General features: G+C 48.9%; 1 protein-coding gene across 2 annotated transcripts in view; it reads left to right on the top strand.

Moving 5' to 3' along the window:
* The window catches only part of UTP20 (UTP20 small subunit processome component), a 1,109,880-nt gene that overhangs the window by 596,029 nt on the left and 489,363 nt on the right, over positions 1-24,488 (top strand). For both annotated transcript variants that reach the window (XM_078675325.1, XM_078675316.1), the window contains exon 35: positions 19,051-19,203. In XM_078675325.1, the coding sequence (XP_078531451.1) occupies positions 19,051-19,203 (153 nt within the window). The remainder of the gene's footprint in view (positions 1-19,050; positions 19,204-24,488) is intronic.

Here is a 24,488-nt window from a genome sequence, read left to right as displayed (position 1 = left end):
TTGGACTTCATGGTAATTTGCAAAAACTTTGAAAAATGCACTTTTGTGCATTTTTCAAAGTTTCATGTTGCCCACACAAATGCCCTTAGGTCATGTGTGTGCAACATATGGGCATGGATCAATTTCAGGGGTGCAACAGGGTGTCCTTTTGACACCCTAGCACCCTTGAAATTGCATTCTCAATTTGAGATTTTCTAATTGAGATTCGCAAATTGAGAATGTCTTCCCATTCATTCTATGAATGGGAAGGTATTCCTTAAATGCGACTCGCAAATTGCGAGTCGCAATTAAGGAATGTTTAGAAATTGCAACTTTTTTTGCGATTTCTACATGCATAGGGTTTTTCGATTCCTTAATTGCGATTACTTAAAAATTGCGATTAAGGAATTGCAAAAGCCAACAATGATGCATGTGCCTGTTAGAGACATGATCATGATAGACTGCTGGGTGATCCAAATGATCCTTTAGGGCTAAGCTGTTCCCTTGCTGTCCTCCGTATTACATCATCCCTTTCCTATGGAGCATGTTTGCCAGCTCATTAGTCGATCCTTAAGGCGGAAGTCATTGTCAGCAAACATGGCTATAGACGTGGTGCCATTAGAAGACGAGTAAGCATTTTTACTCTTCTTTTTTTTCTCTGTCTCCTCAAGGATGATGTACTGAGGCATATCTTGGATCACTGCCTTCTAAGCCTGTTTATCCTGAAGGACAAGTTTCTGAAGGTGGCACCTAAGCCACTTCTTGTTGGCCTTTAACTTAGATTTGTTGGCGTTAGCCTCCGGGATACCTACTTAATATTCTAATTCACGCCACCCACACACTCTGCTTGAGGTTCATGGTGGGATCCTAACACTATCAGTTTGAAGTCCACCTGTTCAAACTAAATATCGCATCACATATCTTTACAGAGGTGCTAGCAGTTGTGGCAGCTTTGCTGTGGTGGTCCAGAGTTCATCTGTTCCCATACTTTGATTGCTGGCTCGTATCATGGAGTCCTCAACTCTGGTCCAGGAATATCTCGAGCAAACAATGGCTTTTTTTCTGCCGCTTTACCATCCGCATTCAGAAGCTTCACTTAATTCCCACACAGAAACTGACCTGTTGGGGTGCTGCACAGCTCAACCTGCCTGTATGCCTTCTGTCCTCCTCAGAGGATTATGTATATTTGGGCGAAGGCTCAGATGTGTCCGACTCAAACACCGATCCCTGTCCTGATGTTCTTTTGACTGTTAGGCCTCATGACCTCATGTGTCCTGTTGCTGCCTCTCATCAGATGGCTGATGATAGCCCACCCTTGGTATTTGAATAAGCAGTGAATGCAACACAAGGCCATCTCTTACTGAGCAGACTTGGGCTACCATGACTGTGGACGCTTCCTCGCTGGGTTGGCACATTCATCTGGAAATCTGTGTTCAAGTTGATGCACAGTTGCTTAATTTAACTTCCTGCTCTGAAAACTATTTTCTTGGTAGCAATTACTTCTGCTTGAAGTGTTGAAGAACTTCAGGCCCTATCAGTTCATCCACCCTTCACAATTTTCTACCTAGATAAGTTGGTTCTTCCTTCTCATTCAAGTTGGCATCTGCATTAAAAATGACTATTATTATTACTCTTCCTTCTGTGTTACTCTTCCACATCTAACCAAGGAAGAGAAACGTCTGCAAAGTTCCTCAACATGGGAGCGTTATTGACAAGTGTGTTATGGGCTTTGCTTTAGCTAAAAAGGCAAAGACTTTAGCTTCACATAGTGTCATGCTATGTATCAAGCTATGCAAGATATGCTAGGCCCTGGCCATGGAAGTCCCTGTTGCGCGTATTTGTGAGCATTCTGGGACCATTGCTGCTTCCATAGCTCTTTCCAGAGGTCCCAGTAGCTGTCATATGCTGGACAGCTATGTGGTAGTCATTCCATACTTTTGCAAAGCACTGCTGTCTCAGGTACACAGTGACAGGTACTTTGCCTGTATTGCGTTCAATATGTTTGAGGCATGTGGGCTGCTGAATTCATATCTGTGCATAGATCGCCGCCTAGTGTTGGGTCCGGATGATTGCACTTTGTTGTCTTGGAAGAGTCTTCGAAGTATCACGAGATAGGTGACTCCTCCCTTGGACTACAGTGCGCATGGGCATCTTCTCCATCCTCAGATTGTTTTTTTCCGCCATTGGGTTCGGATGCAAACTCCAAATCTCCAACTCGGAATCGAAAACAAAACTTTTCTAAAGGCCAAAATGCCTTCGACTTCGGCGGTATTGTTCTCGTTCGGTACCTCTCTACTCGATCCAACTTTCCATCTCGAATCGGTCGTCGACGTTGGCCGTCGGGCCTTTTCGACGCAACGTGAGTCAACCGTCAATGGAAAGAAGCCCGTTTAAAAGGTGCCCACAATGCCACTCCAAGTTCCCACATACTGATAAACATTCAGTATGCAACAAGTGCCTTTCCCCAGACCATAGGGAAGAAACCTGCCCAGCCTGCGCTCAGTTTCGCTCCAAAAAAACTATACGAAACCGACGGGCTGCCCGGCAAGAAATGCAGCGACAGGCACCGGAACCGGACAACATCTTCGATGATGGCCAGGATCTACAGGACTCCCTGGACTCGGACCTAGAAATCGTCACCGTCGAGGATTACTCCGACGACGAACTCCCGTCGGGGCAAATCGTGAGTACAACACCCCCGACACCGATTAACCCGTTACCAGTGGCTCCGGTCGAGGCATCGCCAAAAGGCCTTAGCCAAGATCACAAACAAATTTCGCCAGCCCCGCCTTCCGGCTCGGCTCCGAAAATGAAACCGAAACCTTCAGAAACCCCAGGGCCCAGTGCCATCGTCCCAAAGAAGGTCACCGACCCAAAGGGCGTCGATCCAAAAAAGGCCGCACAGCCAAAGGGCGTCGATCCAAAGAAGACTGTCGGCCCGACAAAGGCCGTTCAGCCAAAAACTGTCGACCCCAAAAAAGCGGTCGACCCGAACAAAGGCACACAGCCAAAGGGCGCCGAACCGAAGAAGGTCGCTGACTCGAGCAAGCCTGCTGTTCCAAAAACTGTCAACCCGGCAACCGGTGCCGTACCGAAACCAGTGTCGAAACCGGCAAAACCTGTCGACCCAAGGGGACAACGGCTCCAAAGACACCAGTCGATCCAAAAAAGAACATCGACTCGGTGAAAGACACTCATCCGAAGAAGCCTACGGAGCACAAAAAACGTGTCGACCCGAAAACTCCGGTCGACCCGAAACCAATCCTCGATCCAAAATCGGGGCCCGAGCCCAAAAAGCCACACAAGACTCCAAAAGTCGTCGAAAAACCAAGTGTTACCGACCCGAAAAAGTCTAACACTACACCCAGGACTGTAGAGGAAGAACTATTCCACCCAGATCCATCAGACCAAGTTAAAATATACATAAATCCAGAGACTTATAAAGTTACCATCCTGCATAGGAAAAAAAGGCCTTTGGACTTTGAACCTGATTCTCCTATTCCACTGAAGAAAAAGGACTTTAGGACTTCTCCCTTAAGACCCTTCAGCCCTTTTCAACCTATCATGCCTACCACACCTTTTGCACCTTCCTCACCTTCTCACCACGGGGACGATGAGGGGAACACAGGGTATGGGCCACAGCTTCTATATGATTTCCCACAAGATTCTCACCCAGAGGAACCTTGGGAAGAACCAACAGACCCTTATGACACCCACCCCATCCCTGATGTACCCACTTACCCTACTAAACCGTCACCTACTGATGACACTGTAGTCTTCAACCAACTCATAGACAGGGCAGCACAATTCCACAATGTGGACATGCATAGTGACCCTGTGGAGGAAGACTTCCTTTTTGACACATTCACTACTGCAGAAAAAAGTGTCAAAACACTTCCCATGCTAAAGGGAGTTCTAAAACGCGCACCCGACATATTTAAGGATACAGCCAGGGCACGGGTGATAAATCCCAGGATAGAAAAAAAATATAGGCCGGCTCCTACAGACCCTACTTACATCAAGGGCCAGTTGCTACTAGACTCATTGGTGGTTGCCAACGCACAAAAAAGAGCCAACTCTCAGACAACAGGGGAAGCACCTCCCACTGACAAAGAGTCAAAAATTCTAGAGGCATCAGGCAAAAGGGTAGCTGCACAAGCCCCCAACTCGTGGAGGATTGCTAATACACAAGCCCTACTGGCTCGTTACGACAGGGCACACTATGATCAGCTCGAAAGCCTTATGCAACACCTGCCCGAGCCTTTCAAAGCACAAGCCAATGATCTCATCCAAGAGGGAAAGTTCATATTAAACGCCTCCATTAAATGTGCGCTTGACGCTAGGTCAATTAATACTAGTGTCTTGCTATGCAGACTTGCATGGCTGCGTATTTCTGGTTTTAAGAATGAGGTGTAGTCCACCATTATTAACCAACCTGTCAATCAAGATTTTCTATTTGGCCCTGCTGTCGACGCCATTTTGGACAAAATAAAAAAGACACAGAAACCGCAAAATCTATGGGTGCATTGCAATTTCTGCAACATAGGGGCTCCTTTCGACGCTCCTCATACAGGGCAAACACACAAGGTAATGCTTCACAAACATCTGCCTCATACAAAAGTAACACACAAGGTTCCTTCAACAAGAACACAACCAGGGGAGGTTACAGAGGTAACAGTAATAAGGGAAGAGGGCGTGGAGGCAATAACACCAGGGCCTCCACTGCCACAAAACAGTGACTTCATTACGCTGCTTCCACACCACTTAACACCGATCGGAGGCAGACTACAACAGTTCCTACCTGTCTGGCACGCAATTACCTCGGACAGGTGGGTGAGAGAAATTATCCAGTCTGGTTATTGCCTAGAACTGACTTCTACGCCACCAAACATACCACCCAAACATCGTCCTACGTCCATGGAACACATCACCCTGCTACAGCAAGAGGTGAAATGCATGCTGCAAAAGGGGGCCATAGAGCAAGTCCCTTTCCACCAACAAGGGACAGGAGTATACTCCATATACTTCCTTATTCCAAAGAAGGACGGTTCCCTCAGACCAATATTGGACCTCAGACCCCTAAATCAATACTTACTATCGGAGCACTTCCATATGATCACACTACAGCAAGTGCTCTCGTTGCTACAGCAAGGAGACTTCCTAGCAACACTGGACCTCAAAGATGCGTATTTTCACATACCCATCCATCCAGCTCACAGAAAATACCTCAGGTTCACAATAGAAGGTCAACACTACCAATTCAAGGTTTTGCCCTTCGGGGTTACCACGGCTCAGAGTGTTTACAAAAGGCTTGGCAACAGTGGCAGCACATCTCAGGAGGCAACACGTCCATGTGTACCCTTACTTGGACGATTGGCTAATACAAGCAAAATCGTACCAAGAGTGTGCAGCACACACATCACAAACAATCCAGTTGCTACACAGCCTAGACTTTTCAATCAACTACACAAAATCGCATTTGCAACCTTCCCACGTACAGCAATACCTGGGAGCCACCATAAACACCTCAGTGGCGAAGGCATATCCAAACTCAGCGAGGATAGTCAAGTCAAGTCAAAGAATTTATATAGCGCGCTACATACCCAGAGGGTTTCAAGGCGCTTAGGAAGGGGAGGAGGATTACTTGTCAAATATCCACGTTTTAAGTTGCTTTCTGAATGCTAGGTGGTTCTGGGTAAGGCGAAGGTAAGCGGGGAGTGAGTTCCATGTTTTAGCAGCCAGGTATGAAAAGGATCTGCCTCCCATGGTGGTCTTGTTGAAGCGAGGTACGGTGGCGAGGGCTTGGCTGGAAGAACGTAGTTGGCGGGATGGGGTGTAGAAGGACAGTCATGAGTTGAGGCATTCTGGTCCGATGTCGTAGAGTGATTTGTGTGCGTGGGTAAGCAGTCGGAAAGTGATCCTCTTATTGACGGGTAGCCAGTGGAGGTCTTTAAGGTGACCAGAGATGTGTTCGTTGCGTGGGATGTCTAATATGAGCCTGGCTGAGGCGTTTTGGATTCGTTGGAGTTTCTTCTGGAGTTTTGCGGTAATACCTGCGTAGAGGGTGTTTCCGTAGTCCAGTCGGCTCGTGACCAGAGCGTGGGTGACCGTTTTCCTTGTTTCGGAGGGGATCCAGCGAAATGTTTTTTTGAGCATGCGAAGGATGTTGAAGCAGGAAGAGGATACGGCGCTGACTTGTCTGTTCATTGAGAGTGAAGAATCCAGGATGACGCCTAGGTTCCGTGCGTGGTCTGTCGGGATGGGTGCTTTTCCGAGGGCTTCCGGCCACCAGGAGTCGTCCCAAGCAGAGGTGGATGTACCTAAGATGAGGACTTCTGTTTTGTCTGAGTTCAGTTTCAGACGGCTTTGTTTCATCCATTTGGCAACTTCTTTCATTCCTACGTGTAGGTTTGTTTTGGCGGTGCTGGGGTCATTGGTGAGAGAAAGGATCAGTTGAGTGTCATCCGCGTAAGAGATGATGTTGAGGTTGTGTTGGCGTGCGATGGCCGCGAGGGGGCTCATGTATACGTTGAAGAGGGTGGGACTGAGTGAGGATCCTTGTGGTACGCCGCAGATGACTTCAGAGGCCTCGGACTTGAATGGTGGAAGGCGGACTCTCTGGGTTCTTCCGGTGAGGAACGAGGTGATCCATTCAAGTGCTTTTCCTTGGATTCCGATGTTATTGAGGCGTTGTAAGAGGGTGCTGTGGCAGACTGTGTCGAATGCTGCAGAGAGGTCAAGGAGGATGAGGGCGACTGTGTCTCCATTGTCCAGTAGAGTTCGAATGTCGTCTGTTGCTGCGATGAGGGCGGTCTCAGTGCTGTGTTTTGCTCGGAAGCCAGATTGTGAGGAGTCGAGGGATTTGTTGGCTTCGAGGAAGGCGGCGAGCTGGTTGTTGACAGCCTTCTCGATGACTTTGGCCGGGAATGGAAGGAGCGAGATGGGGCGGTAATTTTTGAGTTCGGTGGGGTCCGCTGTGGGTTTTTTCAAAAGGGCGGTGAGTTCAGCGTGTTTCCAGTCTTCCGGGAAGGTGGCGGAGTTAAAGGAGCAGTTGATGACGTCTCGGAGGTGCGGTGCTATGACGGAGTCTGCTTTGTTGAAGATGTGGTGAGGACATGGGTCTGTGGGGGATCCTGAGTGGATGGAATTCATCAGGCGGATGGTGTCCTCAGTGGAGATTGGCTTCCAGTCGTTAAGGGTGTTCACGGGGGGAAGATGATCAGCAAATGGTAGGGTGGGTTGGTTTCCGGGTTGGTTGTCAAAGCTGTTGTGGATGTCTGCAATCTTGTTGTGGAAAAATGACGCTAGGGAGTCGCAGAGGGTTTGAGAGGGGGTGATGTCGTTGGAGTTGGCCGAGGGATTGGAAAATTCCTTGACGATGTTGAAAAGTTCCTTGCTGTTGTGGGCGTTGTTGTCAAGTCGATCCTTGAATGCTGTTTTCTTGGCTTTTCGGATTAGTTGGTGGTGAGTGCGGGTGGCGTTTTTGAAGGCGTCCTTGGTGCTAGTGGTTGGGTCTTTTTTCCAGGCCTTTTCAAGGGAGCGGCAGAGTTTCTTGGACTTCTTGAGATCATCGTTGAACCATGAGGCCTTCTTGCTGCCAGGTTTGTTTTGACGTTTTTTCAGAGGTGCTAAGGTGTCAGCGGTGTTGGATAACCATAGGGTGAGGTTGGCGGCGGCTTCGTTAGCGTTAGAAGAGAGTGCTGGGGTGTTTCGAAGGAGCGATGCGGAGATTTGGTCCGTGGTGATTTTGTTCCAGTTTCTTTGCAGGGTAGGATGGAGGTGGATGCTGGGTTTTGGTTTGTTGTAGGTGAAGTGAACGCAGCTGTGGTCAGTCCAGAGGAGGTCCGTGGTGTGGCTGAAGGAGACATGGTTGCTGGATGTGAAGATGGGGTCGAGTGTGTGACCTGCGATGTGGGTGGGGGAAGTGACTAGTTGTTTGAGTCCGAGGTTGGCGAGGTTGTCCACGAGGGTGGCGGTGTTGCGGTCGTTGATCTTTTCAAGGTGAAAGTTGAGGTCTCCCAGAAGGATGTAGTCTTTGGAGGGGAGCGCGTGTGGGGTGATGAAGTCCGTGATGTCCTCACTGAATTTTGCGCGGGGTCCTGGTGGTCTGTAGAGGAGGGTGCCTCTGAGTGTGGTTTTGGGGTCGATGTGGATCTGGAAGTGAAGGTGTTCGGAGTTAGCGAGGTTGGCGTCAGAGCTGGTTGAGATGCGGATTGATTTCTTATGGACGATAGCGATTCCTCCTCCTGTGTGGCTGGTACGGTCTTTGCGAGTGATCTTATAGTCTTCAGGGATGGCAATGGTGATGTCTGGTGCGGAGGAAGCATTCATCCATGTTTCCGTAAGGAAGGCGATGTCCGGAGAAATGGTGTCTAGTAGATTCCATAGGTCAATGGCGTGCCTGTGGACCGATCGGGTGTTGAGAAGGATGCATTGTAGGTGGTTGGGGTCGGGAATCTGAGGTGTGATCGTAGCAGAGATGTTATCGGTGCCGCTGAATTTGCAGGAGAAGCAGGAGAAAGGTCCATGGGTATGTCCAGGGGCGGCTTGGACGCAGTTGGGGGCGCGACCGGGGTTAAGGGCTAGGAGGGTGGCGGCATCGTAGGTAATGCGGGGGGGCTGGGAGGGACGGGGGACAGGGGGTCTGGCTCTGGGCGCGGTCCAGGCGCGGACGGGCGTAGACAGGCTTACCTTTGGCGCACCTTCGGCGTGGCCGTAGCGCGTGGACGCTGCGCGTGGGGGCATTGGCCATAAATGGATGGTGGAGGGGGCGGAGCGTGGGAGGGTGAGCTGGGAGGCGTTAGCGAAGGGGGAGGGACGGGCTGCAGGCACAACAAAATGGAGGGCTCCCAAATAACAACACGGCGCTATGCGAAGGCTGATAGAATGCACAACGACTAATGCGAGCAGCAGCGCTATGCATACAGGTTTCAGAGAATATTAAGCCTGAGAAGGACAACTGTAGTGACGGCGCTGTACACTTTGCACGAAATACACTATTAGCTGAAATGAGCTACGCAAATGCGGAGCGCTACGCTGGGGGCTGGGCACTTAAACACGAGTGAGTCAGAAGCCAATAGCAATATGCTGCAGTAAATATTCAGCGCTACGATACCACAGGGCGCTTGTAGGTCGGTCGGGAGGTGGGCAGGAGCAACCGCTTCACTGGGAGTTCAGCTGGTCACAGGGGTTTCTCAGCCGAGTAGTTCCAAGTGCTTCGTGGGTGGGAGGGGGAGCTGGGAGGCGTTAGCGAAGGGGGAGGGACGGGCTGCAGGCACAACAAAATGGAGGGCTCCCAAATAACAACACGGCGCTATGCGAAGGCTGATAGAATGCACAACGACTAATGCGAGCAGCAGCGCTATGCATACAGGTTTCAGAGAATATTAAGCCTGAGAAGGACAACTGTAGTGACGGCGCTGTACACTTTGCACGAAATACACTATTAGCTGAAATGAGCTACGCAAATGCGGAGCGCTACGCTGGGGGCTGGGCACTTAAACACGAGTGAGTCAGAAGCCAATATGCAAACACTCATTCGCAAATTCCTACCGCAGCACTCTCTCCAAGCTCGAGTCTTTATGCAGCTCATAGGCATGATGGCCTCCTGCATATTCATTGTTCCCCATGCCAGACTTCAAATGCGTCCATTACAAGAATGCCTAGCACGGCCATGGAACCAGGCTCAAGGACAACTAAATGACCTAGTGTTGGTGGACAGTCGCGCTCACAACTCTCTGCAGTGGTGGAATCCACAAAATCTTTCCAAGGGGCAACTGTTCCAAGAGCCGGATCCACAACTAGTACTAACAGCGGACGCATCACTGACAGGCTGGGGAGCCCATCTCCTTCAATACACAGTACAAGGGCTCTGGACAACCAAGCAGAAAAGGCTGCATATCAACTAACTAGAGTTGCTAGCAATATTCCTAGCCCTAAAAGCATTTCAGAAACACTTGTACAGCAAGACGGTGTTGATCCGGACGGACAACATGACCGCAATGTACTACATGCAGAAACAGGGAGGAACGCACTCTCCACAGCTGTCCCATCTGGCACAAAGCATATGGAAGTGGGCGATTCCCCCCCAAAAAAATTTCTCCTAGCGGAACACCTTCCAGGGAAGGACAATCAGATTGCTGACCTGCTCAGCAGGCACAGCCAACAACTACACGAATGGGAGATTCACCCCCAGGTTCTACAAACATTCTTCGAAGAATGGGGTCACTCAGAGATAGACCTGTTTGCCACAAAAGAAAACTCCAAATGCCAGTACTTTGCCGCCAGGTTCCTACATCCGTTGTCACAGGGCAATGCGATATGGATGAACTTGTCAGGCAGATTTGCGTACGCTTTTCCCCCAGCACCGCTGATCCCGCTGGTGGCACGCAAACTGCGACAACACTCACTCACGCTAATCCTAGTTGCTCCCACATGGGCGAGACAACCGTGGTACACAACGTTCCTAGAACTTTCAGTAGTTCCTCATCCAAGACTGTGCCTTGCACCCCATCTTCTAACTCAGAACCATGGAGAAATCAGACACCCAGATCCCAATCAGATGAACCTAGCGATCTGGCTCCTGAGGTCTTAGAATTTGGATACCTTAACTTGCCCCCAGACTGCATGAACTTCATTAGGGAGGCAAGACGGTCAACCAAACGAGCATGCTATGAAGCTAAATGGAAGAGATTTGTTATCTACTGCAACAACAACCAAATCAACCCGTTAGACGCTTCCATACAAAACATTATATGTTACCGGCTGCATCTACAAAGATGTAACTTAGCATACTCTTCTATACGACTACACCTCGCTGCTATAGCAGCATACCTTCAAAACAGATAACACCTTTCACTGTTTAGAGTACCAGCAATCAAAGCATTCATGGAGGGTTTGAAAAGGGTGATCCCTCCAAGACACCCCCCTTCCCCAGTCTGGAATCTAAATATAGTGCTTACCAGACTTATGGGACCTCCTTTCGAACCTCTACACTCATGCGAACTACAATTCTTAACGTGGAAGGTCGCGTTCTTAGTTGCAATTACCTCACTCAGAAGAGTGAGCGAATTACAAGCACTAACAATTCAAGAACCTTTCATGCAGGTACACGCCAACAGGGTGGTTCTTAGAACGAACCCTAAGTTCATGCCTAAGGTTGTATCCAATTTCCATATCAACCAATCAATAGAACTGCCAGTGTTCTTTCAAAATCCACAGTCAGTAGCTGAGAGAGCCCTATACACATTGGATGTGAAAAGAGCCCTACTTTATTACATAGACAGAACTAAATCATTTAGGAAAACAAAACAACTATTTGTTGCTTTTGCACCACAACACAAAGGAAATCCTATTTCAAAGTCAGGAATAGCCAGATGGATAGTTAAATGCATTCAGATATGCTATCAAAAGGCAAAACGCACTTTAACAGTCCCCCCAAGAGCACACACTACAAGGAAAATGGGGGCATCCATGGCTTTCCTAGGGAATATTCCCCTTGAAGACATTTGTAAGGCAGCCACATGGACCACCATACACACTTTCACAAAACACTACTGTGTAGACGTGCAAGCAAAACCGCAAGCTACTGTAGGCCAGGCTGTCCTCAAAACTCTTTTTCCAACTGCTGCAGCTGGCACAGGTAACCACCGCTAGAGGAGATACTGCTATACAGTCTATGCACAGATATGAATTCAGCAGCCCACATGCCTCGAACGGAATATGCTACTTACCAGTATGCATCTGTTCTTGGCATGTAGGGCTGCTGACCTTCATATCGCCCGCCCTCCTCCCCGGTGCCTGTCGCAGCTGCAGCATTATCTTTGGCATGGCCATCTCTTACTTTACTATCTCCATCTCTGCCACAATGGCGAAAAACAATCTGAGGATGGAGAAGATGCCCATGCGCACTGCAGTCCAAGGGAGGAGTCACCTATCTCGTGATACTTTGAATACTCTTCCAAGACAACAAAGTGCAATCATCCGGACCCAACACTAGGGGGCGATCTACGCACAGATATGAGTGTCAGAAGCCCTACACGGATGCATACTGGTAAGTATCATATTCCTTATCTTTCTAGTGAATACATAGTCTTCCCTCATATTCCTTTCCACTGCCCCTCCTCCCTGTTCACTTATACCTTGATTAAAAGACCCCAAGATAATGAAACATATGTACTTTATTTGTCGTTGTTGTGGCTCTCTGGATTCCTTTCTACATACCCCTATGGCGGTACAGAATGAATATCAAGAACTGATGCCAATGTATTTGTTTGGCCAGTAATATACTCCGGTGATATCATGTCCAGAGACATTATTGTGTGAAGCTGTGTGATGCTACCTGGTGGAGCTGGTGAATTAGTGCTGACGAACTAAGTTTTCTTGACCAGCCTGAAACCTGAAAGAAGTATTCATAAGTTGAACATTATGTAACCACCGGAAATCTTGTTACTGAAGGTGAGAAGCATATCTGATGGAGACTATTAGCCGCAGATTCCTTAACATAGAATTATCCCCAGGCGTGAGACTGGATCCGGAATTTTTTTTGTCATAGCATCAATGCGCGCCTGGGGGCGGCATCATGCGACTCCACCCAGGCGTGTGCGTACATGACGTCAGCGGGGTCACATAGGTCTTACCCCAGCGCGCCTATGTCAGATTTTTTCCTTTTCCGCTTGCAACGCGAATCCGGATCATGCTCCGGGCCTGTTCAGGCCTTTCTTTTTCGCTATTTACGTGTGTATTGGAACAGTGTGCAAATGCCTTCGGGCTTAAAGACGTGCTCGTCTTGTGGACGCCTGATGTCGGCGACGGATCCTCACTCCATCTGCATGTGGTGTTTGGGGGAACACCAAGACTCCACCGATTGCGAGGCGTGCCAGCAGATGAAACCGAAGTCCCGGCGGGAGCGCTGGATGAAACTTCTTTCCGCCCGCTTGTCCATTCAGCATCGTCACTTCGCCCGGCCCCTGCGGAAGGCTCTCGAAACCGCTGCCTCCGTTTTGGACAACGTCCCTCTCCCAGGCCGCAAGAGCGCCTCTCACCTATTGGTAAGTGTCGCAGTTTATCCCAGAAGGACGGTTCCCGGTCTGTTATGGCGCGGGCTCGCCACGGGTGGTGCGGCCCGCGTGTCGTCCCCCTATCCGCCGTTTCCCGGTGTGGGGGCGACTAGAGCTCAGATGGAGACATATGCGGCAGCTTTGAAGGCCTCGCTGGCTTCTCCTCCTCCTCCTTCCCCTCCTGGGACATCAGCGGATCACATGCAGTGTGCAGGGCCCTCCGTGGCGTCGCCGGCGGCTCTGGGGCTGACTGATTCGGATCTAGGTTCGGAGGATGTGGTGCCGTTGGGGTGCTTTCCTTTGGGGTCCCTCCTTGGGACCACTGCGCCTCTGCTTCGCCGCTGGCGTCTCTGTGGTGTCGGAGGAGGTCGCCGGGACTCGGGTCGCATCCCCGAGTCGCACTCGGTCCTCGGGACAGGCGGTGGACTTGTCCGTGGTGACGCTGCTTCGGTGCTGGCGGTTGCTGGCCCTAGCGGAGCCACAGGGGCTGGCGGAGGGCCCTTCTCGTCCGGTCACATGCTGAGGTTGGCGGGGGACCCCTCGTCCTTCCCCGGGTTCCTCTTGCCCCTCCATGCAGGCGGCTGCCTCGTCCGAGGTCAGGTTGATGCCTTTCCGGTGCCGTTCCCTCGCCGCCCCGGTCTCCTGCGCAGAGCTCTGTGGAGGAGGTTGTTCCGGCGTCTCCCCTGGCGTCGGACGACGATGTACTGCCTCACATTGCGGACTCTACGGCGCCAGGACGAAGTTGGCCTGTTGACTCGTCCTCAGACGCCTCTTCTCCAGAGGTTCGACGCTTTCTGGTGTCATCCTCACAAAAGACAGGCCGACGCGTCGTGGCTTTTTCCCCGGTGTCGTCTAAGGACGGCTCCTCGCCATCGCCGCGGTCTTCGCCAGAGGAGCCACAGGTCCCCCACTCCTCGGTCCCTCTACCTCCTTTCTGGACCTGGCCCTTCCTTCCCCCGGTGGGCTTGGGGGACGTCCATCTTAGTTTGCAGCCGTCGCCTACTGAGGAGCTGCTTTCCCCTCCACGGTGCCCTACGGAGGCGGGTGCGGCCTTCGCTCGCGCTGTTTCCACGGCTGTGGGAATTTTGTGCATGGGTGATCCAGCTGCCCATTTCCCCGCAGATCATCTTCTGGAGGTTCTCCATCAGGGCTCCGGTGGTAGGGAGCTGCTGCTTCCCTTTGAAGGTTCACTCTACTCTTCTCTTTTGGGGACTTGGGGCCGTCCCGCCACTGGGGGACCCTGTGCCCCAACACCTTCTGCCCCGCCACCATCCAGCGCCGCATGATCCAGTGTCTTTCCATCCACCCCTCTACCAGAGGCCCTCTTTTGCAGAATGCCTTTCCCTCTCTGCCGCCTCTGTTGTCTCCACCATCACGGGAGGCCCGCAGGCTGGACTCCTGGGGGCACAATATGTTCGCCTCTACCAGTGCGGCTCTGAGGGCCCTTAACACTCTGTGCGTTCTGGCTAGGGCCACTTCTTGCTTGTGGGACTCAGCGGAGTTCCTTATGTCTGCCGCTTCTCAGGAGGGTCCCTGTGTTGATTTGAGGCATCGGGTATCGTACCTGACTGCCTCAAAGTAGGACAAGTCATACCTCTACTAAAGAAACCAGGACTAGACACTGAAAATCTGAATAATTTCAGACATGTCTCGAACCTTTCTTTTTTCTCCAAAATCATGGAAAGATGTGTACTCCCACAGCTAACCCAACACCTGGAAAACATCAAACTACTATTTCCCCACCAATCGGGCTTCAGAAAGGGATGCAGCACTGAATCAACAATCCTCAATGTCATAGATGACCTACTCAAGTCACTCGACTCGGATCAATGCTGCCTTCTCATCCTCCTAGACTTATCGGCCACATCCGATACAGTCGACCACAAATTGCTCATAAGTGTTCTTCAAGAAAGGGCTGATCTACAAGAGACGGTCCTTCACTGGTTCTCTTCCTTTCTCCACAACCGATCACAAAGAATAAAAATCAAAAACTTCGAATCCGACCTCCACCCTGTCATCCGAAGTGTTCCAGAAGGGTCTGTACTATCCCCTCAGCTCTTCAACATCTACATTGAACCCCTTACTTCTCTACTCAGGAAATCCAACATCTCCTTTCATCTATATGCAGACGACACGCAGCTCTATCTGGAAACTACCTCATTGACGACATCCAGAGACTAAACAACACGCTCAAGGTGGTTCAACACTGGCTCACAACCAATCACCTGAAACTTAACCAAGAAAAAACGGAAATACTACTCATTTCCAACAAAGACGATAACCCACAAATCGAAGAATGGCTCAAAACCATTGATGCCCTCAATGGTAACCTCTCCTTGGCAGACTCTGTAAAATCTCTAGGGATCACCCTAGACCCAAACCTTGACATGAAGAAACACATCACAAGATCTGCTAAAAGTGCCTTTCTCGACCTAAAACTACTATACAAAATAAAACCCTTCCTCCCACCCAAGGACCTACAATAAGCCACCCAAGCACTGGTCCTCTCCGGAATAGATTACGGAATCGCTACCTTGACGGGGACAGCACCCACCTTGCCCCCCCCTGAAGACAACCCTCAACGCAGCAGCCAGAATGGTCACCGGAATTAAGAAATTCAAGCACATCTCTCCAGCTCTCAGAGAACTCCGATGGCTCCCTGTTCAGTTGCGAGCCAGCTTTAGAACAGCCTGCCTCACGCAAAAAGCTCTGCACACAGGTAAACCAGAATACCTGGCCACCAAACTCAAAAGGGCAGGCCAGTCCAGAAACCTCAGAAGCTTCAACTTCCTAGTGCTCATCCCGCCAAAAACTCGCAAGCATAGAAGCACAGCCAAATCTTTTCTTGGAAATGCACCAAAAATCTGGAACTCCTTCCCACCCCACCTCGGAACAATCTCCTCGTTTCCAAAATTCAAGAGCCTACTCAAAGCCCTCTTCCTCGACCGCCCTGGACCGAATTTATAGACCCTGGACAGTTCCACAACGACTCTCCATCTTTCCTAAATTTCGAGATTGACAACACGGACTCAGATCAAGAAATCTTTTTGTGCTTAAACGGTTTGAATGTCGATTATGTATGGTTGATCATCAGTTCTGACTTGCACCCTCTGCTCCTCTCCCCCTTCGGCCATTTGCTTGTTCCCCTCCTGCCCTAACCCCCATGTTCTCCCATTCTCCTGTAGCATCTGTTTGTACAATATTGTATATGCTGTGAAGCGCTCTGATACCCATGGGTCCAGCTAGCGCTATACAAAACTCCTAAAATAAAAAATAAATGTGTTGGATGGCTGGGAGCTGGCGGCGATTAATCTTCGCCCCGCTCTGGACATCTCAGAGGTGCTCGGTCGTGCCATGGCTTCTTCGTTTGCGATTTGTCGCTATGCCTGGCTTCAGGACAGTGTGTTCCCAGAGAACGTTCGGGAACAGCTGATGGACCTTCCTTTCGATGGCACTCTTTTGTTCCACGCCCCTGCGGACTCTGCCTTTCAGAGGTTCTTGGCGAGGCTTCGGGCACCTCCTCCTCCTCAGTGACCTGTGAGTTGATCTGGTTTTTGGGGAGGTGTTCTTCTGTTGGGGCAGGTCGCCCCAGTTGTGTGGTCTGTGTGCTTCATGTGCATTAGAGTCCTCCTTGTTGGGACTGCGGTTCTGTTGGCTGCTGGCCGTCCCTTCTTAACTGTGTGTTTTTGCTTTGGGTTTCTACACCATGCTGTCCCTGAGTCTAGGCTGCTTGACAAGCCTTCTGCTGCCTTTTCTGTTGTCCTCTGCTGCAGAAGTTTTTCCTAAGAGGTTCCCATGTCTTGGGACGTAACTTGCCCTGTGTGGGGCAGTGGTAGCTGTTATATAGCTCTGTCATGTGCTGGGGATCTGTGGTCGCCTTTGGGCTTCTGTTCTCCGTGGCGTTATGGTATGTTGCAGTTGCAATCCTCTTGCTTATGGCTTGGAATGGCTTGAGTTGCACCCCGGGGTGTCCTTCTCCGGGGCCACTGAGCTGTTCGCCTGGTCTGGCCTGCTGTCTGCGGCCTGGCGTCTGGGCTCTGTCTGGTTCCACTTCTTTTCGGGCTGTGTGTGCGGACTCCTCCCTGAAGCGTGTCTGGGCCCTTTTTCGCCTTCTTGCTCTCGGCCTTCGGCTGATGTCTGGTTTGCCCTGGGTGCATCCTTCCGTAGTGCTCTTGGCGTCTGGCTGTGCTTGCCGTTGCCAACCTACTGTCTTTCTGCACCGTTGTGCCTTCTTGGCACTGTAGTGGGACAGTCATCCTTGCCTTGGCCGCTTTTTCCAGTGGGCCCTGCATTCAGTTCTACCTCTCCTCCCTCGGGAGGAGATGGCTCTTGTGTTCTTGTCCTCCTTTCGGGTGCAGTCTGGCCCTGCGGAGTGTTGGATGGTTCTTCCTGGGTGACCTTGGGCTTTCCTGTCTGCTTCCGTCTGCTAATTGCTGGCGCCGCCGTTCTGTCTGGTCTATTGCCTTCTGGCTGTGACGGGCGCGGCTGCCCCCTTCACTGGGTGTGTTCCCGGTGGTGGGGGCTTTCCTTTGCGCTTCCTCTTTTCCTTGGAGTCTCTAGGTTGCTCTTCACCCTCGGTGCTCCTCTTATTGTCTTGATCTTAGGTGGAGGTTCTGTTGCCTTGTATGGTTGTGGGGTGCTTTGGCCTCCTTTCGCCTTGCCCTCTTTTCCTCTGCTGAGTGAGGACGGGCTACCTCTTTTCTTGTCTTCTTGATTACCCTCTGGAGTCGGTGGTCCTCTTAAGTGTAGGGGTTCCCCTTGCCTGGGGGGACGGGGCTCTTTGCCCTGTCCGCTTGAACCGTCCCCTGTGGGACTCTCTGTTATGGCCAGGCGGGTGGGGTCCTCTTGCAGACCCTCCTCCCCTCTGTGTATGGATAGGGTATCTATTCTACGTTAAGGAATCTGCAGCTAATAGTCTCAATCAGATGTATGAGTTACTTACCTTTGGTAACGATGTATCTGGTAATGACGATTCTAGCCGCAGATTCCTTCACGGCCCGCCCTTCCTCCCCGTTCTGCGAGGACTTTTGGCTTGGTCTTCTGCACTCGCCTCCCTGTGGGCGGCTGTGTCTTCTATGAGTATATTCTTTCCCTCTTTCTGACAGGATAGTCATCCTGTTTAATTGTTCCTTTTCCTCCCCTTTCGGTTTATAGGTACTTTGGTGGCCTTATGCTCTGGTTGCTTCAGGTTGGGGCCTGCCCCCTCCCCCCTTTATCACTAGGGTTCTGGGCCCTCTGCTGTCCTCTGGATGTGCCTCTGCCCCTTGTTCCTTATGAGGGTTGTCACACTCTGTGATGGGGCTTTCTTGGAGTTTGGCCGTTCCTGGGTTGTCCCGGACTGGTTCCCCTTCATTGTTTTTGGTTGGGGTTGTAGTCCTGCTATATGTTATCATGATATTTTTACATATGTTCCTTGTCTCCAAGGGGGGCTATCTCCGTACTGGCAGGGTTGCTGCTTAGGACTGGGCTCTGTTCTTTATTCCTTTCCCTGCCTTTGGGGCACTGCTCTTTATGGTGTAGTTCCTCACCATTCGTTTTTCCACTTTTTCTGCTCTTTCGCACACTGTTCCTATACACTCACAGTTTTGCCCGCGCTATGGTGCAGGAAAGTTCCCCGAAATAAACTGACATAGGCACTCCAGGTTGGGACTTCACGACATGTACACGGACAACGCCTGGGTGGAGTCGCGTGATGCCCCTCTCCATCGCCGGGGCGCAGTGATGCTGTGGGAAAAAAAAACAGATCCAGTATCACCCCTGGGGATAATTCTACGTTAAAGAATCTGCTGCTAGAATCGTCTCTACCAGATACATCGTTACCGAAGGTAAGTAACTCGTACTTTAAAGATGGACAGTTTTATCACATGGTAATAAATTTGCAGAATTACATATTCCTTCATGGCTGAGACATTGTTTTTATAATGTTTGCTAATTGATTACTACAACAAAGCGTACATGTGAAACTCATCTCATGGTTTTAATTAATAGTGTTTTTACTTTGTGTTTTTATTAGTTGAATGCCTTTGACCGCAGACATCTAGATGAAATCCATTTTGACGTACGCCTCACAGCATTCCAAAATGCAACTTCACACATCAAAGCGATGATAACCATGGATATGAACTTTATAATCCCAATCATGTACAATTGTTTCTACACCATAGAGGTCAGTTTTTCCGATTATTTCTTATTAACTTATGCATTATGCTGTTACGGGTCTTCCATGATAGTGTTGTGTGCTTTTGTTACCTTAAGTGTCCAAGTGTCTCTTTGTATGTCTTTGTATTTCAACTTGACTTGCCTTACCTCCATGTCTCCCTCTATCATGTATTTCCATCTGCTCATCTGTGGGGATTTGTATTTTGTTCCTCCACTGTTATTTCTTTTCTTAAATGTCTTTAATGAGTGAAAATCTTTAAAGAGGCTGTGAAAAACAGTAAATCAAAATAATGTAATGGACAGTGAATATGCACATCTGTTATTAAAATACAAACTCAAATAGAAAAGAGCGATAGACTGAAGGGGTTTTTTAATTTCCAAAATGATGCCTAAAACAATCCATTCTCGGTCCTCTGAAGAACTACTGGGGGATTGGTGGCGTGTTGATAGAGAATAGTAGGAAATTGAGAAAATCCAAAGCTGCAAAGGAAAGGCCTGTTTATGGGCATGTACCTTTCTGACATTTAGGATCTCTTATTTTACAACGTGTAGAAATTAATACTATAGGCAACAAATGTAGGCAAGTTAAGCTTTTTTCTTTCAATATAACCTTTTAGGATCAGATCTTTTTATTATAATTTTTCAATATACAAACAACCTCTACTAACCACTAGAGGCAGTTGGATATTTCAATTCAAAACCACAATAAACCCTCCTCCCTCTCCTGTTTCCATCTCTATAGGTGTCATTGAGTGCTCTTATCCTATCTGGGGCATATTCTTGCCTTCCCACGTTTCCATACTCATTTTATGTACTTGAGGCTCAGACACTCATCTTGTTTACTCTGATCCAGTGATTCTAAGTACACTTGAGTACCTAGGGCAAGTAATCTCCTTAAATTCTGCTGCCAAAATAATCATACATTGTTTCCAAACCATCACAAATTGCTCAACTGTTCGTTTTATTGACATTAATATTTTCTCCATTCCTATAAGCTCCCAGATCTAGTAGAGCCATCCCTGTAAACATGTACCTCTACTGTACCCCACATACCCATCAAACCCTGTTCAGCTGAACAGAGAAGAGTAATCTGGTGACCGCGCGGGGTTTGATAATCTGTTATACTCTCAAAGATGATTTAGGCTGGTGATCTAAGCAATGCCGTGTTAAACATGAGATCTGTTTAGGTTATTTCATTATGTCCAGTATTTTCCCAGCTTCTGACTGTTCCTTAACAAACGGAGAAGGAAAACTATCCCCCCACATCCCTCCAACAAAGTAGCGCTTGTGCCCCTGTTTCAGTGATGGATCCAAGCCGGAGTATAAGATCAGTAGACTGTTATCTTTAAAAGTGTTTCTTTCACTGCTGCACTGGAGGAGCTAGTCCCTGCTGTGGCGAAGTGGGAACAAGTGTAAAGCATTTAAACATTTCCAAAACAATTGAAGAAGGAATCAACAAGACACTAATTTGTAAAAATAGATTGTATTTTTAGCCACTACAACAAACAAGATCCACTGGAGGGTTCCCATGATACAGAAAACTTAAGGTATAGCAAATCAAAACATTTCCGTCAACCGTGAACAAGCACTGGCAAATTCAACAAATATGATAAGAACAAGCACAGGCAAATTCAATGAATTTGGCGCTTAGAAACCTTTTCAGCAAAAACTTTAGGCTAACTGCAGTGTGGTCACTTAGAGTCACTTTGTGTGACCAACTCCAGTAGAGAGCCAGTCATAGGGAGCAGGAACAGTTACCTCATCAGGTGAAGGAGTTTTCAGGCAGTTCTAGGCACTTTTATCCTTATCCTTTGGAGGGCTTTCCTATTGAGGTGGTACTGATGCAAGGAAAGTCGGATGATCAAATGATGGTGTCGATGCCGTGCGGTCAACAAGAGTCTTGCTGCGACCCCTCCTCAGTCCACCAAGGGGTTGAGGTGATCCAGGTCACGTGGTTGACTTCCCTCTAAGTCCCTCTCCGTGCTGGCAGAAGTCCAGTCGCCACTGGACTACCGGTCACCCAGAATCTTGATCACAGGCCAATCCTGCCTGAGTCAATAGCGTGTCCTCTGGGGGTGCACGCTGCACTCTGATAATACTCATGCGCTCGGCGAACTCTGGTGCAACTTTGTGCTTTGGGACCTCGTCCCTGTGTTGCAAGGCAGCAGTTGGTAGCAGGGTGAAGACTTTGTGCTACCAACTTGCCCCAGCAGGCTTCTCAGCTGTTGTGTCCTTGTGCTGTGAACAGGAGACCAGCTCACTGACCCTTTGAGTCTCTTGGCTTTAGCTGGGCTCTGGAGATGACTTCTTGAGCAGGACGCAGCAGGCACAGTCCTCTCCTTTGCTAGTCACCAAGTTCAACAGGTGCAGTCCATGATGGTGCAGCCTATCTTTGTCAGTTCCACAGTGCAGTAGGGCTGTCCTTCCTCGGTCCTTATTCTAGTACAGTCGAGATTCGAGTTCTGGGTACCAGGGATGCCCTACTTATGCTCAAAAAATGCCCTCTGGGTAGGATGCAGTTGGTGGCCAATGGGCTACCAAATTCCCTTTTACCTGATGACCACTTCCTGCGAAATGTACGTTTTGGGCATCACAGGATGCATCATTATGCCCACTTCCAAGGTGGCAGGATCCCTCTCCCGTATTGTAGAGCTCCCTAGCCTAACCCAGAGGTGTGGCTACCAAAGGGTACTCCACACCCCTGGAAAACCAGTTTGGGAATGTGTTTTCCTTCTCCTGTCCCAAGTGCCAGCCTGACTGCCTGAACAGTAGAGCAGGCCCTCTCTCAAGTGTTACCCATTTGCCCTTCAACGTCGGCTTCTCCTTTGAAGCTCGCCTTCTGAGCCAACACCCGTGTCACTTCCTGCAAGAGGGAGGCGACACCTCCTTCCAGAGCAGGCTCATATTGTATCCTTTTCCTGGGAGTCGTTAGCAAATCTCCCCAGAAGGGCAGAAAGCTGTCTCGGTAACAGAACCCCATGTGCAATGTTATGAGCACAGGGGGCTAAAGGCAACAAATTGCAACTTATTACATTAGTTTTGACATGGGAATCATGTCTTAATGTAACAAGATATTTGATAACTTGGATGACCCTCTTTGGTCGCATGGTTCCAGAGTCAGCACAGAGGTGTCAGAGTCTAACTATGTACTCGCAAGTTGGGCGACCAAGCTTTTGCACAGTAAAAAAGTTTACGTTTTTACTACCAGGACATGTAAAATTGCATGTTCTGCCTGTTGGATATGTGGCACCCTGCCATTGGAGTTGATAGGCCTACCATAGAGGTTACTTAGACATATACCATCGGCAGTGGTGCTGGAACAATGTTTGGAGAAAGGGTGCTGCAATCACTGTTGCATCACTGAAGTTATAGAGATGGTGAAGAATCCAACCTACACACAAGGAACACGGGAGCTGCCCGTGCAGGTATGAATGGGGAGGCGGTGGGGCCGGTTTGGACAGGCGATGAAAAATTAAATAAATATTTAATTTTCCCTTGCCGTCGTCTGTTGAATTCCCCTCCCCCGTCCTGGCCCCACTGATCTTAACTGCACGGGCCGCTCCTGAAGGAGCAAGTGTACCAAATGAGCCACGCCAGTTCAACAAAAGAGTGGTAAGAGTGTGGTATGCAGCCAGTGGTACATTTTGGAGCACACTGTCACAAATATACTACTAAAACATGGCGTGGTAGCGCACTGTCATTTATAGAAAGCACTTTTGCTATTGAAATTGCAAAAAACTTTGCACTTGCATGCAGATTTTATGATAAAACTATGTAGTGCACAAATGGAAATAGAGTTTCAGAAATATTAAAAAGGTGCTCATCACAAAGTAAAGTGTCTAGATTTGCTTTGATCCTATTGTATATTTGTTTCCATCACACTCGAAAATTACAAAAAGAGCACATAATTTATGCTTTCCTACTTGCTGATATGTTTTGAAATATTCATACAGTTAATTTACAGATGTTTAACCCCTTCCACGCTCATGACGAGCTGGGCTCGTCATGAAGTAGCCTCCTTGCACGCTCATGACGAGCCCAGCTCGTCATGAATAATGGGAATCATCAAATCTCAGCACAGGAGGGGAATATGCTGAGCATCCATGGGGTTAAATGTGTTCTTAAAAAATTGATAAAAAAGCAGACATCCTATAACCTTTCCTTTCAAATATATTACCCAACGAGATTGTCAGACAGTAGCATTACAATTCTTCTAACTTTGCAGTCATAAAAAGAAAAGTAAACACCAATCTACATCTTAAAAGAATAAGATATTGTCTAACAGTTGATTTCTGTCTTTGAATTCACAGAAAATGTTACAAGATAAAAACTAATAGGGATCTTTGTTGCTCATTCATCTTCTGTTTTCCAGCATGGTTATTTTGGAGGTGCTGCAGCACCCTCTGCACTCTTACGTCCAGTAAATATGACCAGGAGGAAGTCTGGCTTTGCCATTACTTTAAATGGCTAAGATGGTCTAGCAGTTAATACTGCTCTTCCAGCCTGCAAATGGCATGCTGGGATGGGAGTCTTGTTTTACTTGTGTCACACCCAGGGTGATACAACCAGTGCTGCAATTCTTGGGGGGGCTCTCCAACTTACGTACCATTTACTAGGGACTTCCAGGTAAGTTAGCTTAACCATTGTGTATGAGCCAGTTTGATATATTAGTTTAAGGGTAATGGCACGGGCACTGACATCTGGTTAGCAGGCCGCAGTGCACTCTGAGTCAAACAAGCAAGCAGCATCAGTCCAAAAACTTGGTGTGACCATAGAAAAAGAGGCATTTCCTTACTGATGCCCACACAATAATGTCTTGTGAAAGTGTGGATTCATGACCATGTGGCTGCCATACATATGTTGTATAAGGGTATGTTTTGCTAGAAATGCTAGAGTGAATCCTTTTTTCCTGTGTGGTGTGCTCTAGGTTTCTCTTCCAGGTGTAATTCTGCGTTCTGGTAACACACAGTAGAATTGTTTTTACTATCCACCTTGCGATGGTCCCCTTTGTTACGGGTGAGCCCATGTTGGGGTTTGCAAATGACACAAAGAACTGACTTCCCTTTCTGACCTCCTTTGAAGGTGTGTGATGTACTACCTAAACTTACATCTAATGTATGCAGCATTCTCTCAGCTTGGTTTCTTGGTTGTTAGAAGAACCTCAATAACTCTCCCGTTCCCAGCCAAGGTCATCGAGAAGCCCATCAACACCCAACTTTCGGAGCTCATCAAAGCGAGCCACATCCTGGACCTCTCCCAATCCAGCTTCCAAAGCAACTACAGCACTGAGAC

This window comes from Lissotriton helveticus, chromosome 1_1 (assembly GCF_964261635.1).
Source record: "Lissotriton helveticus chromosome 1_1, aLisHel1.1, whole genome shotgun sequence".
In the NCBI taxonomy this organism is placed as follows: Eukaryota; Metazoa; Chordata; class Amphibia; order Caudata; family Salamandridae; genus Lissotriton; species Lissotriton helveticus.
The sequence above is the reverse complement of the archived record's forward strand: the minus strand, read 5'-3'. Positions and strand labels throughout refer to the sequence as shown.